Source organism: Lepidochelys kempii, chromosome 3, assembly GCF_965140285.1.
Source record: "Lepidochelys kempii isolate rLepKem1 chromosome 3, rLepKem1.hap1, whole genome shotgun sequence".
Lineage (NCBI taxonomy): Eukaryota > Metazoa > Chordata > Testudines > Cheloniidae > Lepidochelys > Lepidochelys kempii.
This window is the reverse complement of record NC_136382.1, coordinates 56,581,539-56,599,538: the sequence shown is the minus strand read 5'-3', so window position 1 is coordinate 56,599,538 and position 18,000 is coordinate 56,581,539. Positions and strand designations below refer to the sequence as shown.

Sequence of the window (18,000 nt, the reverse complement as noted above, 5' to 3'; positions counted from 1 at the left end):
GTTGAGATGCTTAGGCTCAGCTACTTCCATCTCAGCTCAGCCAGACCTTTCTTGGGATTTACAGTGCCAAGGCCTACTCTGTGGTGACTCTGCACTTTGTATTTAAAGTGCCAAAAATTCATCCCAGAATAGCTTCACAGAAATCAGAGAGAGGCCAAGGACAAATTTAGCCCAAGGACTGCAAGCACTGAGATTCTAGCTGCCCCCATGCAGATGTACAAGAAAGGGAAAGGTTCCTTTGTGCCCAAGGCTCTCTCTGAGTTTGAAGAGCTGGCAGATGGAAACGTTGACTTTTTACTTGTCAACTGAGTGAATTTGGTATGCCAATAGTCAAGAAGCAATAAACATGGAACCCCATGATGCTATTTTTATAGTCAAGTTTCAGAATATTTGGCATGAAACCTATTAAAATGCACACAAAAAATCACAGAATGCAAATGTGACAGGATTCCCAAGGTGGAGCCTGGAACTGTGGGACTGCAACGCCCCCCTAACTCTCCAGCCTGGGCTGTCTCTCACAATGCCTTGTGTGACAAAGTTCCTCCTTTACCTTGGGGGGTCTTGTGCTTATTGGCAGATTTGCTCACCTTGGAGCTTCACAGCAGCCCTCAGTTTGGCCGTTTTCGTGAACTCACAGTCCAGGTCAACTCCTCCTGTGTCTGACCAGGAGTTAGGAGGTTTGGGGGGAACCCGGGACCACCGTCTACTCCGGGTTCCAGCCCAGGGCCCTGTGCAATGCAGCTGTCTAGAGTGCCTCCTGGAACAGCTGTGCAACAGCTACAACTCCCTGGGCTACTTCCAACACTTTCTTTATCCTTACCATAGGACCTTCCTCCTGGTGTCTGATAATGCTTGTACTCCTCAGTCCTCCAACAGTACGCGTTCTCACTCTCTGCTCCTAGCGCCTCTTGATCCCAGCTCCTTACACACGCACCACAAACTGAAGTGAGCTCCTTTTTAAACCAAGGTGCCCTGATTAGCCTGCCTTAATTGATTCTAGCAGCTTCTTGATTGGCTGCAGGTGTTCTAATCAGCCTGTCTGTCTTAATTGTCTCCAGAAGGTTCCTGATTGTTCTGGAAACTTCCCTGTTACCTTACCCAGGGAAAAGGGACCTACTTCACCTGGGGCTAATATATCTGCCTTCTATTACTCTCCTGTAGCCATCTGGCCTGACCCTGTCACACTTGCTAGTGACAAGCAGCAAACCCTTGCAGGTGCTGTTATCACTCAACACAACTACACGTGGAGCCCCACACCCAGCTAGATTGCATGAATGCTCCCAGAGCCACTCATGAATCAGAGAGAGAAAGGCACCAGCCAAATCCCCCCAGCTCCCAGCACTGTACCTCAGGAATATACCATTTTGCACTGCTAACAATGAGCAGTACAAATTTATTAATTGGTTCACTACTTCGTCAATGGAAAGGGATATACACCAGCCTTTGTAAACCTGAGCAGATTTACCAAACACTTTGGGCAAATTCACTGATAAAGATAAACAGTTAAACTTATTGACTACAAAAGATAGATTTAAAGTGATTATAAGTGATAGGCAAAGAGTCATAGTAGTTACCAAAAGAAAAGAAAATATAAGCACTCACTCTAAACTCTCAATCCTATTAGACTGGGCAACATCTAGATTAAGCAGTTTCTCTCAACCCACTGGATATTGCAGTTCATAGTACACAGGATTCACCCTTCAAACCTATGCCACTCCCCTGTGTTGGAGTCTTCAGTCTTCTGAGTGTCCTTGTTGCTTGCTGCATAGGTGGGGGCAGGGGAAAGGCAAAGCAGTGGGGCCACTGTGTTTCGTTTTATACCCTCAGTCCATGTGCTTGGAGAACACAAGTCCAAGCATGTCTGGTGGGCACTGCTGAGTCACAAGGTGAAGCAATACCCCGGTGTGCCTCCTGTGAGTGAGTCATTGAACTGTAACTCCTCTGCTGGACAATGGCTGGTGATGTCCGTAAAGCACCCACCTGGGCATTGGTTACCTCTTTTCTCATTGTCTCTGGAGAGCTAGTTTCTGGGTGTTTCCCAAACCCACAGCATATTTTAGTGAAAACTATACAACACAATTCTTATAATTTTATATGCATTAATGATACACATGTTTAGATGGAACAATGGGTTTTAGTAGAGCATAACCTTTCACCTAATACCTCACATGGGATGCTTTATATGCAATATCACAATTATTTATAGATGAGGAATATAGGGGTTACAGGGCGCTGCCAGAGCTATAGAGTGTCACAGCAAATATGGTGAGACAATCAGATCTAAGCATAAACATTAACTCAAAGCTTTAGCTGTACTTACTGGATCCCCCTTTTCTCCTTTTTCAGAAGACTCTCCCTGTGATAGTATATAGTAAATATTAATACTTACTTGGTAATTTTAAATGATAAATAGTTTGTATGTCTGTTTTTGGAAAACAACTCTTCAAAACATATAGAAAACAAAGTAACAGTTATATGTATTCAATACATACAAACAACTTTATAAAATATATAAACTATGAAAGCCCATTTAAAGATTACATTAATGATAAAGAATGTGGACAGATAATAAAATGGGATTCTACCCAAGTTTGTTTCGTTTATGTCTGGGTCACATATTATATAATACATGTAATCATGACCATAAAGCTTTCAAACCTGGGTCCACACATCATCATGCTCCAACTTTCCACCTGCTGACTTACTAGCATCAGCTAGAACTGGGACTCCTTGAAGCCCAACTCAGATAGATGGCTCCACTCCTGGGACAACAGAGCTCCTGGTTCGCCTGCTCCCCCTGCTGAAGGCAGGTGGAGGAGCAGAAAGTTGTCAGTTCAACTGGGCTTTATTCTGCTTTGGACTGCTTACCCTGTACAACCTGCTCTTGACTTTCTGATTTCCTGACTTGGCCTGATTCCTGGTTCTGGATCTCCATCTCTTCTCCTGACCCTGCCCTGGTTTCCTGACTCAGGCTGATTCCTGGTATCAGTCTCTCTGTTCCTAACCTCCTGGTTCTGAACCCTGGGTGGCATGGGGACCTAGCTACTTGCCTTGTACTAACCAGCAGGCCTGTCTGCCTATGTCCTGGGTCTGACACAGGATCAGAAACAGATAACACAAAGTGATGACTGAATTAGTTTAAAATTAGAGTTAAATTCTCAAAAGCAAATGACTTTTAATACACAGAACCATGATTCTTTCAAATTAACAGCCTAAACTAGATTTGTATGAAGATAATTTACAGTACAAGGTTTTAACAAGAACTAGTTGATCCTCTAACATTCTGCGGCCTGACATTACTTCAATTTAAATCACTAGCAAAACTCCTATTGATTCAATGGAAGCATGACTGAACTTTTTTGCTATTTCTAGAAAAATGCAGTTTACATCTTTTCACCAGTCATGAAAAATTGTTCAGCTGAATCTGCTGTTGGAAAGCTTCAACTAAAACTAAAAGATGATTAACTAGCAAAGTCTTTTTCTAAACTTTGATCATGCTAAGAATGCTATTTTTTTTCATCTAGGTATTGAAGATGGTACTTCTTCACACAACACACCATCAACTTGTGGAACTTGTTGCTAGGGGATGTTACGAAGGTCAAAAGTGTAACTGGGTTAAAAAAAGAATTAGGTAAGTTCCAGGAGGATAGGTCCATCAATGGCTATTAGTCAAAATAGTCAAGGATGCACCCCATGTTCTGGGTGTCCCTAACCACTAACTGCCAGAAGTTGGGACTGGATGACAGGGGATGGATCACTCAATAATTTCCCTGTTTTGTTTGAAGCATCTGGCATTGGCCACTGTCAGAAGACTGGATATTGAGTTAGATAGACCACTGATCTGACCAACTATGGCCATTCTTACGTTCCTAATTTAAGAGAAAGTAAAAAAATATTGTTATTTTAATCAGCAATCAATATTTCATTGTTTGAGATACTTGCTTTCTTTTGAGGCTTTAGGTACCTCCTGGTTGTGCCTAAGTCTGTGGTGTTTTGGAAATCCATGCATCTTGAAATCAGGAAGCAGAGAAGCACACAAAAAATAAAGAGGCAAAGCAAAAAATGGACTAACCTTTTTCAAAGTGTAAAGAAGATTAATTTCATATGGGGCTTTTTTGGCCGCAGCTTTTGTCTTATTTTATGCTAGCAGGTCTGACCATCTCTAAATTATAGACTCTATCTTCACCCATCACCATCACAAAGGAAAGCCCCAAAAGACCATAAATGTTGCAATGTCACTATGATGGTAAGCAATGCAGCAGAGAAAGCATTCAGAGGACTCCGCACAACACAGATCAGCAGTATCCAGGGCTACATACAACGAGTATATGAAAAACTCAGCAGTGACTGGAGCACTCATTCAGCAGCTCATCCCTATTCAGCAATTTACTTAAGCACATACTTAACTTTAAGTTGGATGGGATTTAAGTATGCAGTTGGGACACAGCTTCAACACACCAGAGTTAAACCCAGCTTTGCTGCACTGCAGGTGGCCCTGTCCATTAGTCACTCTCATGCCCAACAGCCATGACCACCCTGCAGAGACATCCAGGCCAGAAAACAAAATGTAGGTTGTGAGGATGCTGGGCCCAAAGTCTACCATTGGAGCATATTTTTCTGTTCCCATCATTCTTCTACTTGCCCTTTACTCTGTTTTCAAGGATTTGGCCCAAAAAAATAAACCACACTTGGCCATCACATCTAAGAATATGAGTTAGGAATTATTATTTATTATTATTATTTATAATCATTATTTATTATTATTATTATTTCACCTTTTGCACCGGTCAAGCCCATTTCTCCTTGCTGACCCTTTTAAAAAAATAAAAAACTATTGACAATCTTTGTCCTTTTTTATTCTGACAAACGGAAAGAATCTTCCCCTTCCAGCTGCTCCTTGCACTGAATGTAGCATGAAATCTTGTTAATCATCATAACCGAAATGTGTGATTTAACCAGCTCCAACTGAATTTAAATTATTGTCTTCTGCTGGAGAGCTACTCAAAATCAAACACTTGGCAACACTATGATATATCTAGTGTGTCTTCTCTCTTTTCTCCGTAGACCAACAGTACAGCAAATTGGCAAATATATATTCCATTATTTAAAATACACAGATGCTTCCTGTCAAAATGTTTAAACCCAACATTTGACCACTTAATTTGTTATAAACTGCTTGGGAATGACCTGCATCTTTTAAATACTTTTGGTTAACCATCCCTGTCACTTTATTAAAGAGAATTTTTTAAAATACCCACTATTTGCTAGTGCTACCAAATATATTTTTGAGCTCCTCTTTCTGGTTCAATAGACAATATTATGTATGCACATATTCCAAACACTATGCACATTTCCTTTTGCTCTCCTAAAAACACAGAAAAAATATTTTTCCCTGCCCAATTCAGACCTAAAAAATGGAGGAAATGAACAAAAGAAGACATAATATTTTCAGAGTTCTAAAAGAGCATTACAACAGTACAAACTGTCATAATTTCATCGCAAGTCACACAATTTTGGCCCCTGCCTGAACAGGTCTTAAGATGATATGAGAATTTCAGCCCTACTGGATGGGAAAATCCTCTGACAGGTTGTATTCCCCACTTCCCTGCCTCCTCGAGAGAAGCCAATCAGTGCTTCTGCAGGAACCGGGCAGAGCTGTCTCCCCACCCTTAAGAGCTGAGTTTTTTGGTAGGTGAAGTAGAGAGGGACCAGCTGACATTTCATAGAGAGGAAGGGGAAAAAAAAGAGCCCAGCAAGTTTCCTCCTCCGCCCGCCTGTTAAAAATGGGTAATCTCCCCTGGGTGCTCCTTCGCACTCCCTACAACACCAGACCTGGGAAGAGGGCACGAATAAACCCTGGAACTAATTCCCACACTCAGGCCTGCGAAGACAAAGAGAAACCCCCTGTAGCCTCCCCCCACCAGATCTGAGAAACTGGGTGAAGAACCACTGAAGCTGCAAGAGCAGAGGTGGGGTTGCGGGCCAGAAATGCTGTGAGAGTTGCAGGGGAATGTATAATTAATTGCTGGGTGACGGGCAGATGTGGGGCTATGGAGGCACAGAATTAATTAGACTTTGGTGGCATGGGGAGAAACTGGATGATCCGCACAATCATGCAGCGCTTTATAAAAATCTTTGTAATTTGATCTCATATGGGTCCCCCAGTGAGACCTTCTGCAGCAGCTTACTTTATACATTTGAGAACAGTGCCAACACTGAAATTGTCGAAGACTGGGGAGTGTTCAAAAATCAAAAGGCCAAAAACATAAGATCATCTCTTAAAACAAAATCTCATTATTTAGGAGGGGGATTGACTCGTGATTTTTGAACACTTGGGTTGGATATACTGCATTTCAAAACAGTGGAGATTAAAAATATTGTAATGAACCTACTGGCTCATTACTGAGCACTGTGTTAACCTCAAATTCAACATCCAGCAAGTAGAGGGCTCCATAATCCCTCCAGTAGAGTAAAGTGAAGCACTGCTAGAAGTCAGAGAAGACCTAGTTCAGGAGAGAACAAGAGGTTGCAGGATGACTGCATTAGCAGGCTGGAGGCAGCAGCCTAATACTGGTTGTGGAGGGAAGGTCAGATAGCTTGGAAAGGCTGTGAGCCAGGCTGGGAAGAATCCTGTCCATGGCTAGCTGTGACAGGCAGATACTTAGAAGCAGCCTGCAAACAGCTGGGCCACATGCATGGGTCTGAAGATGACAGACAAAGAAACATAATTCTGACTGTGGGATCTCCAGGCCAGTGCATAACTGACTCCTGCAGGGAGTATCCTTGGCACTGGACCTGAGGTTGCTGACCTTCATACCACTTTATAAAACTACCCTTAGGGGTTGGAGTAAGAACTGTTGTGTATTAAATTTCTCTCTTTTAATTTGGAACCATTAAAACCTAGATGCCCAGGGAAAATGCAGTATTTATTTCTGGCAGCTCTCATAATGCAATTCTTTCTTATTCATCATGCTGTATAAGTGTGTTTGGGTAGAGGTGGGCAAATAACTGATTTTTCAGTTCACTGGCGGTTAAAAAAGTCAGTTTGATCTTAATATTCTCAGAATATTCTGAAAAATTGTGTCGAATTAAACAAGTAGGTGAAAAACCAGGTTTGGGCGAACAAATTATTTTTTTTAACTAATCATTTAGTTTCCAGACCTTTTTTAATGTAAAAGCAAAGAAAGTGAAGGAGAAGATGGTGGTGCCCCCCATGTTATAACTTTTAGCACACTAGCTAGGGAACTGGGAGACTCAAGTGTAATTCTCCCCTCTGTGGAGAAGGGATTTGAATTTGGGTCTTTCACATTATAGAAACATACCTTAGCTATTGGACTATGGGAATATTCTGATGTGTGTTTTTCTCAATCTCTTGTATTCAAGCAGGTCCACTGTGTGTAAGTAATTAAAACATCTTTGGCACAGGGACATCAAGTTGGGTCTCCCACACTACAAGAGAGTGCCCTAACCCGTCCTATAGCATAATCTTGGGCAGCTCTTTCTCAGTCTCTCCCATTGAAGCTGCTCCACTTTGTATAAAATACTTGAATAGTCATTGCATCTGCAAGAGAAAATGACAATGACCCTAGCTGTCAAGGCACTCATCTAGGAGATAGATAACCAAGTTCATGTCCCTGCTCCACTGACTATTTATACACAGCAGAACAGCTTGACCAGGAGAGATTGAGAGAAACCCACTCCAGAAGGTCCCATAGCCCAGTGGCCATAGCCCAATCTACAATGTAGGAAACCAAAGTTCAAATCCTCTATCCAGCAAAAGGGGAATTGAACCCAGGTCCCCCGCATTCTGAGTGAGTGCCCTAAGCTGTGGGTTAGAAGTTGCAACATGCAAACACACAAACCTGTTTTGTGAATGGTATCTAAGTTCCATCCCACCTACCTCCCAAATTTTTATTTGGCTACTTTGTGTCAAATTTCAAATAAATGTGGGTGATCAAAACTGCATTTTCCAGTGAATAAACTATTTGTCTGAAAAAGTCACCCAGTTCTATTTGTGGGAACCCCCCAAGAGCTAGAGCCTGAAAGGCCGAATGCTTGGAGTGCCTACAGCACTTGCCTCTGAGCATATAGTATACCCAAATCACTACCAAACATCTACGGGACTGGTGTACCATAGCATTCACAGCACTTTCCTGCAGATTAGACATACTGGAGATGAGTGTCCTTTCAAATGGTACAACTGATTTTTCACTGCAAGAATGAAAATTCAGCTACATTAAAGAGGTATAAGTCTAGAACTAATTGAATAAAATAGTCAACCTGTGTAATTCACTTCCATAAGAGTTTGTTGGGACAATTACTAAGGCTGGATTGAACAAAGGAGTGGATACATACATGACTGGTTAAACAGCTGGTGGCATGCAAGCTAAGGTGATTAAACGAGTAATTATGTCTCTAGTTTCAGGGCATGAGATGAGCACCTCCCGTGGTCACTAAGGAATTTTTCTCCAGTATAATATTACACAAGTATTTAAATATGTTATTTTTTAATCTTCTTCCTTTCTCTCACTGGCCAGCGACCAAAGGCCTGATCAAGTGTGCAATCTGCTCCTCCTATGAAGGAGACTGCAACAAACCAGATGAATGAGACTACAGGTAAACTTAGGAGTGACAAGCCGGTTGGTATTTTGCAATTCCTCATGCCATTATGTCTCAGATGCTTACAATTTCTCCCTTTTGTCCTTTTTGTCCAGCAGCCTCAGGTAATCCTAGTTGTCCTCCATCACCCTGTGAAGAATTGCAAGTGAAATAATATAATAAATATAATATAAAATATTATAATAAATGTAATATGCAGTTACCATAATTTTGCAATATTAGGTCCTATGCTGATGTGTTATTTTCTGTGTAAATGCAAACATCCTAATTTAGCATCAAACAGAGGGGGTAAGATAACTTTGATGTAGTGCATAGGTTATGTGGTACAAGTATGTATTCTTCTCCATGTGAGAGATATTCGTATTCCATTCAATTAATGGGAGTTCTACACCTATAGAGAGAGCAAAATATCCATGTTGAGTACTACTGCGTAGATCTGAGAAGAGAATTTTGTCTTAAATCATTGGAAAGAACATTATTTTTATGATCATTATCACAGTAAATTTCTTAAGTGTGAAAGAAAGAAAGAAACAACAACAAAAAATCCCTTTTCTAATATGAACAAGCACCTCAAGAAATGTTCATTTTCGTTTTGAGCAGCATGAAGACATGGATAAAGGAAGAGATGGATTGATATTAGTGACAGTATATTCCCACTGTTCCTCAGAATAAGCAAACTGATTGAAGCAATTTGTCTTAAAAATTTATTTTTATTGAGACTACGTATTGTACTGTGTGTATCTACCCTTTCGCACAAGGCCTGTACATATTAAATATATAATAAATGGCTTTTTGCTTTAATTTTACATAGGGAAGACACGGTAAAAAATGAAGTAGGTATGTGCAGCAGAGGCAATGTGGCCTAGTGGCTAGCTGGGTCACCATGGGTAAGTAACTTTACTTCTCTGTGCCTTGGTTTCCCCATGTGTAAAATGGGAATAATGATGTAAAATGTTTTGAGAGCTACTAATAACAAGTGCTATATAGATATTATTATTAACAATAATAAAGGAGATAAATTACAAAATATAAACTTCAGTAAGATTCCTATTGCTTTTATAAAGGTATATCTTTATATCTTGATGGCTTTTTGTTCAATTTCTAGGGCACTTCAGCAGTTAATATACAGGAGTCTTAATCTGCCTGCTGGCTACTAACTAATATTAGGATTAGCTGCAGAGGCAGCTTAATAATGACTGTTGAGTAGCAGTTGACTTGATGAAGAGAACAAACCAGAGACAAACAGTTACTATAGATTGAATATAGAGAGTTATTGTTTATATTGAGATATGCCTTGAATTTATATGTATGGAAAAAAATTAAAACATTATTTTGGGAAAGATAATATTAGATCAACCAGCTGTATTTTTATATACTATTTGAATATCCACATATAAATCATTCTTTGTTAATTTTTTAAGATGCAGGAAAATATTTAGAAGAAGAAAATAGTGATAGAAAGTAGCAATAGATTATTCAAGAATTAAAGAGAACATCGGAAACATTTTCTAAAACAGTTTATGAATATACTTTCAGTCACTTTCCATTGTGCTTTAAATTTTTTACCTTCCAATCCCTGTGACCTGATTGAGTCCCACAAAGCTGATTTTTCTACCCAATCTAAGGATGTTTGTAAGCAGATTTGATTTTAAAACTGAAGTGACCTTATATTTATGTACATTGAAATAACGATAAACCACAAAGTAAAGGCCAAATTCTGCGCTCACTTAAACCCACTGAAACCACATTGAAGCCAGTAGAATTGCACATGGTGTGGGCACAGAATAAGCCTTGACTATGTAGAGAAATAGGTAGAGATGAGTGGTTATTAAATTATGACAGGTCTTCAATGGTATCTGTCCTTGCCATCTCCTTATTTGTCTTACGGGGATCACAGTATTTCTCATAATTCATAGAAATGCCACTTTAAATAAACCATACAAATATCACCAGAAAAGACTGATATTAAGGACTTCACAAGAGTTTACCTACAAGGAAAACCACTGAAAAAAAATCTTCAGTGAGAACTTGAGACTGCTTTGAGAGGCCACATAAAATCAAGGAAATTGTTATTCCATTACCACCTGTACAGAAGGGAATCTCATAACCCACAGAACATAGTATCTTGTGATTATGTAAAGCTTTTCATCTTGCAGGTACTTTACAAATGATGTATTGTCAGGAAAGGGATTTGGCACCTCCCAAGTGTAGTGGAGTGCCCAGCCAGCATTCACCACATTATATAACAGTGTGAGAAAGCAGAAATTTAGATCAAGGATACAGGAACAAACCCCTACTTGTGAGAATAGCTCAATGGGATTTTTTAATGTCCAGAAAGAGCAGACGGGTTCTCATAAATATTCACCTACCCTAAACTACACAGAACTTAATTTATCTGTTTCGGTGGTTGAAAGGCATGGGTCCACCCTGCTGAGATTTAAACCTGTGGCTCCAGAGAGTCTGGGTATTTAAAACCTGATGTTTAGACTAGTAAACCATCTCTGCTATCATAGTAAATACTAAACTTAGCACTCCCTTGCTGAAAAGTTACTTGCTTGTGAATAAGTCATTAAACTCTTCACACTGGACAGCTGAAGGAAGGAGTAAGTTGGTGCTCTGTAAAGGATTTAAAAGATGATTAATTTCTTGAAAGAAACAGCTGGCCTATATTTTGCCAGAAGACATTAATTGGGAAACATAAGATGCCCTAGGAACCCTTAGAGCCTCACAGTGGTGAGAAACATGACTCCTGTAGACAGATGCATATCAATTCCTGAGGACCTCCTCCGTCACTTTAGAATTAATCTTAAATAGTGTGTATTCAAAGAGAGCCTTTGCAATGTAAAAAAGGAAGATGTCAAATAGCCCGGAAGTAGAGAAGTAGCTTCAAGAAACAAGTTGTGGACAAGGAAAATACTTGATATTAACAGAATTTACTTTTTGGCAAGAAAAAGAAATTGCTAAGGTGATCAAATATACACATGCAAAGGAAGGTGACAGACCAAGCATAGAGACTAAGGCTCTGAATCTGGAAAACATCTCTCCTCAGGACAGCACATAAGCATGTGCTTAAGTTCTGGTAAAGTCAATGTCCTGATTTGGGGCTTATATCCAGAAAGCATCTTATGTAATGAGTCAACTCATTGGGATATATCATGGAATGGGTTGCACTTCACTTATATCTTCAGTGCCATATATATTGATGAAATCATTTAAACATTCTGCAGTTCTCTCCACTGAGTTGAAAAATTTATACATTTGGTAAAAAACCTTGTGAGCATTCAGAAGCTTTGTAAAGAGTCAGAGTTCCGACATTCAGCAGGACAGGTTGCATTAGAAAAATATGAACTATGAGACTATAGGCAGTGATGTATCTGATCTTAGATTTTAAAGCCAAAAGGAACTTTTATAATAATGGCACCTTAGAGACTAACAAATTTATTTGAGCATAAGCTTTCGTGAGCTACAGCTCACTTCATCGGATGCATCCACTGAATCCACTAACATCCACTGTTAGTCTCTAAGGTGCCACAAGTACTCCTTTTCTTTTTGCGAAGACAGACTAACACGGCTGCTACTCTGAAACCTTTTATAATAATATAATTTGACCTCCTGCATAACATAAGCCACTGAATTCACTGAGTAATTTCTGCATCAAGCCCATATTATATATCTCATTATATATATATATGATATCTTAACAGCTCATTTACATGTATATTTGAAGGTTTTCTGTATAGACCTAATTTCTTACCATAAATTTTACTCACTTTAAATGAAACAGAGCTTGGAAAATCTTGTATTAAGGTTTAGCAGTTTACAGTGACAGAAAACTGAACTCAAGGCCAAGTAATATTTCTTAATTACAACAGACTGCAGAACTACTGGAAAAATCTCTGGCAAGGATTTAAAGGAATGACTGACAGTACTGTCAAAGTAATTTGAACTTTTATCTGGTAGGTGTAGGAGGGAAGATTAAATGAAGTCCATATAATCTAGAGGTACTGCAATAAAAATGTAGAACTTTAGACAAGGCTGTTTGGAAATCAGAAATGACGAGGGTCATAAAAAATGTGAAAATATATTTGGATTCCAACACTGCAGACACTTGGTTCTAGACAGCAAGGTTCAGATATTCAAAGTAGCCATTAGGTTTTTACAGAAAACATTTATTTAAATCCCTTAAATAGCCTTGAAAATATCAACCCAAGTTTCTAACTTTCCACTCTATTCTCAGGTTCATCACAGGTCAGATTAAGAAACAAGAATTTAAAGTGAGGTCTTTGAGGGTAAAAGAGGAATTAACAATCTGTCTTTGAGAAGGTTAAACCTCTGAGTTTTGTAAACCATGGGACAGCTTTTGAGAAGTAATATGTATATAGCCCCCAGACTTGCAATTTCTTAAAGTTCTGCATTCTTTTTCCAAGATTGTGGATTCAGACAGGAAGAAACATATTTTTCAACTCAGGTTGATACAAAATAGGTTTAATTTTCTTAGTTTGAATAATGATACCTATCTCTTATATAGTGCTTTTCATCCGTAGATCTCATAGCACTTTACAAAGGACTGATCAAAAGATATCAAAGAGGAATACCAATGAGGAATATATAAGTAGGGGAGAAAAATTAGCACTCCTGCAATGCTTCCCTCTTACTTTATTTATCTAATAACTTGAAAATATGAGCGCTCTGTCCCTTTAAGCGGCTTTACTGAGTTTTCGCATATATGGCTATTCATGGAAGTTTATGAAAAGTACCATTAGACAATCAAAGAGACTTTCACAGTTCCTTTGAAAGAGTAACTACCAAGTTTGATTTTTGGTCTCTTTCATAAATGGAAAGCCAAACTATCAAAAAATAAAGATTATGGTCCGAGCAAACAATAAATACACTCTGACATACACACCCTTGTCATAAATATAAAGGGAAGGGTAAACCCCTTTGAAATCCCTCCTGGCCAGGGGAAAGCTCCTCTCAACTGTAAAGGGTTAAGAAGCTAAAGGTAACCTCACTGGCACCTGACCAAAATGACCAATGAGGAGACAAGATACTTTCAAAAGCTGGGAGGAGGGAGAGAAACAAAGGGTCTGTGTGTCTGTCTATAGTCTGTCTTTGTCGGGGATAGACCAGGAATGGAGTCTTAGAACTTTTAGTAAGTAATCTAGCTAGGTACATGTTAGATTATGATTTCTTTAAATGGCTGAGAAAAGAACTGTGCTGAATAGAATAACTATTTCGTCTGTGTAACTTTTTTGTAAGGTTTTGCCTAGAGGGGTTCTCTATGTTTTTGAATCTAATTACCCTGTAAGGTATCTACCATCCTGATTTTACAGGGGGGATTTCTTTATTTCTATTTACTTCTATTTTATTAAAAGTCTTCTTGTAAGAAAACTGAATGCTTTTTCATTGTTCTCAGATCCAAGGGTTTGGGTCTGTGGTCACCTATGCAAATTGGTGAGGCTTTTTATCCAACATTTCCCAGGAAAAGGGGGGTGCAAGTGTTGGGAGGATTGTTCATTGTTCTTAAGATCCAAGGGTCTGGGTCTGTAGTCACCTAGGCAAATTGGTGAGGCTTTTTACCAAACCTTGTCCAGGAAGTGGGGTGCAAGGTTTTGGGAAGTATTTTGGGGGGAAAGACGCATCCAAACAGCTCTTCCCCAGTAACCAGTATTAGTTTAGTGGTGGTAGCGGCCAATCCAAGGACAACGGGTGGAATATTTTGTACCTTGGGGAAGTTTTGACCTAAGCTGGTAAAGATAAGCTTAGGAGGTTTTTCATGCAGGTCCCCACATCTGTACCCTAGAGTTCAGAGTGGGGGAGGAACCTTGACAACCCTCTTTTTCATGTGGACACAAGAATGGCCGATTCAATGAGCACTAGATGTCTGTGTATACAATTAACCAGTTTATGGTATATGTGTGTGTGCGTGCATGTTTTTCACATGGGGACTTCGAAAATTTGGTTCTGAATCTCTACAGCTACAATTATTTGGATGACAAAGAATAGATCTCTACCTGTTGATTATAAGAATCACAATTTAGAATGCTTTTTATAAAGAATAATTGGGACTATATTGTAGAAGCTGCTTTTATAGTATAATGCAGGTTAATATCTATAGAATCATAGTTCTTGAAAGGACCTCGAGAAGTCATCTAGTCCAGTCCCCTGCACTCATGGCAGGACTAAATATTATCCAAACCATCCCTGACAGGTGTTTGTCTAACCTGCTCTTAAAAATCTCCAATGATGGAGATTCCACAACCTCCCTAGGTGATTTATTCCAGTGCTTAACCACCCTCACAGTCAGGAAGCTTTTCCTAATGTCCAACCTAAACCTCCCTTGCTGCAATTTAAGCCCATTGCTTCTTGTTCTATCCTCAGAGGTTAAGAAGAACAATTTCTTTTCCCTTCTTGTAACAACCTTTTATGTACTTGAAAACTGTTATGTCCCCTCTCACTCTTCTCTTTTCCAGACTAAACAAACCCACTTTCTTCAATCTTCCGTCACAGGTCATGTCTTCTAAACATTTAATCATTTTTGTTGCTCTTCTCTGCACTTTCTCCAATTTGTCCACATCTTTCCTGAAATGTGGCACCCAGAACTGGATACAATACTCCGGTTGAGACCTAATCAGCTCAAATAGTGTGGAAGAATTACTTCTCATGTCTTGCTTACTTCATTCCTGCTAATACATCCCAGAATGATGTTCACTTTTTTTGCAACAGTGTTATACTGTTGACTCATATTTAGCTTGTGGTCCACTATGACCCCTGATGCCTTTCCACAGTACTCCTTCCTAGGCAGTCATTTCCCATTTTGTATGTGTGCAACTGAATGTTCCTTCCTAAGTGTAGTACTTTGCATTTGTCCTCATTGAATTTCATCCTATTTATTTCAGACCATTTCTCTAGTTTGTCCAAATCACTTTGAATTATAATCCTAACATCCAAAGCACTTGCAACCCCTCCCAGTTTGGTATCGTCCACAAACTTTATAAGTGTACTCTCTCTGCCATTATCACTGATGAAGATATTGAACAGACCCAGACCCAGAACTGATCCCTGCGAGACCCCACTCATTATGCCCTTCCAGTATGACTCTGAACCACTCTCTGGGAACGGTTTTCCAACAGTTTTGCAACCATCTTATATTAGCACCATCTAGGTTGCATTTCCCTACTTTGTTTATGAGATGGTCATGCGGGACAGTTTCAAAAGCTTTACTAAAGTCAAGATATACCACATTTACTGCTTCCCCCAACCCACAAGGCTTGTTACCCTGTCAAAGAAAGTTATCAGGTTGGTTTGACACAATTTGTTCTTGACAATTCCATGCTGTTACTTATCACCTTATTATCTTCTAGATGTTTGCAAATTGATTGCTTAATTATTTGCTCCATTATCTTTCCGGGTACAGAATTTAAGCTGACTAATCTGTAATTTCCAAGTTGTCCTTATTTCCCTTTTTATAGATGGGCACTATAATTGCCCTTTCTTTCTGGAATCTCTCCTGTCTTCCATGACTTTTCAAAGATAATCACTAATGGCTCAGATATCTCCTCAGTCAGCTCCTTGAGTATTCTAAGATGCATTTCACCAGACCCCGTGACTTGAAGACATCTAACAAGTCTAAGTAATTTTTAACTTGTTCTTTCCCTATTTTAGCCTCTGATCCTACCTCATTTTCACTGCCATTCACTACGTTAGACGTCCAATCACCACCAATCTTCTTGATGAACACCAAAACAAAGAAGTCATTAAGCATGTCTGTCATTTCCACATTTTCTTATTGTTTCCCAGCCCCCTCCCACATTGAGTAACGGGCCTACTCTGTCCTTAGTCTTCCTCTTGCTTCTAATGTATTTGTAGAATGTTTTCTTGTTACCCTTTATGTCTCTAGTTAGTTTGATCTCGTTTTGTGCCTTGGCCTTCTAATTTTGTCCCTAAGTACTTATGTTATTTGTTTATATTCATCCTTTGTAATTTGACCTAGTTTCCATTTTTTGTAGGACTCTTTTTTGATTTTTAGATCACTGAAGATCTCCAGGTTAAGCCAGGGTAGTCTCTTGCCATACTTCCTGTCTTTCCTATGCAGTGGGATAGTTTGCTCTTGTGCCCTTAATGATGTCTCTTTGAAAAACTGCCAACTGTCTTCAATTGTTTTTCCGCTTAGACTTGCTTCCCATGAAATCTTACCTACCTATATCCTAAATCAAAATACTGCACTGCCATCTTTACTGTCAGAGTTTTCCACATAAATAACATCTAAAGGGACAGATTTTGGATTGAGCTTCTGACCTGCTTGTGCCAGTAGGGTGGTAGAATCCAGTCCAGTTGGCAAATCTCTCTCTCTTGCACATGGATAGACACACACACACACACATTTAACTTCCATACCTGGTTATAATGCCTGTATTGGAATGGGAGGAAGGAGATATTTTTCAAATAGGGACACTTTATGTTACATATTCCTACATTAAAACTATGGTACACTTTTAAAGGTTTCACACGTTAAATTTGGTTATATAGTAAATTATTGGTTCTAAAGTCATTATCATTCCTTCTGGATAAATAAAAGTCCTGTAAAAGAGTGCATCATTTAAGCAACATAAAGTCCCCCAATTCTGGGAACCAGCAGGTTATTTCACCAAGGATCAGTGTGACAGAGGTTGAAAGAGATAACATTTGTATCAGGCTTAATTGAAGTCTGCTCTGTTAGGTGTAGAATCTTTTTTAGTTTGTTACTGGAATGTCTCTTTGAAAAACTGCCTTCCACAAAATTAAACTGAAAAAAAATAACAACCAGTTATCAAGCAGAAGTAGTTACTGATGGGACTGGACAAACAACTCAATTATTGAATCTTAATTTGAAGGGTAGCAAGGTTTTGTTTTCATTGACGGAGACAAGAACCATGGCTTAGATGGACTAATTTTCAATTTTTATCAGTAATAATTATACTTTACACTTTTACTGATGCCTTTTAACCAAGTAGTGTAACTGCTTCATAGAAGACGATACCATGTTTAGATACAGGGGTGGTGGGTGCTCTAGAAAAAAAATGTATTACTGAGACCTGTAAAACTTAGAAGAATAAAATATACCGGGCTAAGTTTTTCCCGTGCAACTGTCCCTTCCCCTGAACTGTGTCTCCAATGAGATTTGCACATGTTGGAAATCAGAACAGAACATGCTCTGTTAGATCCTTGGAAGTAGGAAACTGGGAAATTTATAGCTAAAATAATGTATATATCTCAAACCTGCGCTGTCCATATACTGCAAAAGAAATAACATGTTGTTTTGATGGCTGTGAGAAATACTCATTTAAATAACAAAGGGAAAATATACTGGGTCACATCCTTGAGTCTCCCTGAGATACATTT

At 39.2% G+C, this 18,000-nt stretch overlaps 1 protein-coding gene across 4 annotated transcripts in view; it reads right to left on the bottom strand.

Annotated features, from left to right (window-relative positions):
* COL19A1 (collagen type XIX alpha 1 chain) overlaps nucleotides 1-18,000 on the bottom strand; it is a 337,142-nt gene that overhangs the window by 98,125 nt on the left and 221,017 nt on the right. For all 4 annotated transcript variants that reach the window (XM_073336362.2, XM_078852102.1, XM_078852101.1 and 1 more), the window contains 2 exons: nucleotides 8,686-8,748; nucleotides 2,321-2,356 (listed from right to left, as the gene is read on the bottom strand). In XM_073336362.2, the coding sequence (XP_073192463.1) occupies nucleotides 2,321-2,356; nucleotides 8,686-8,748 (99 nt within the window). The remainder of the gene's footprint in view (nucleotides 1-2,320; nucleotides 2,357-8,685; nucleotides 8,749-18,000) is intronic.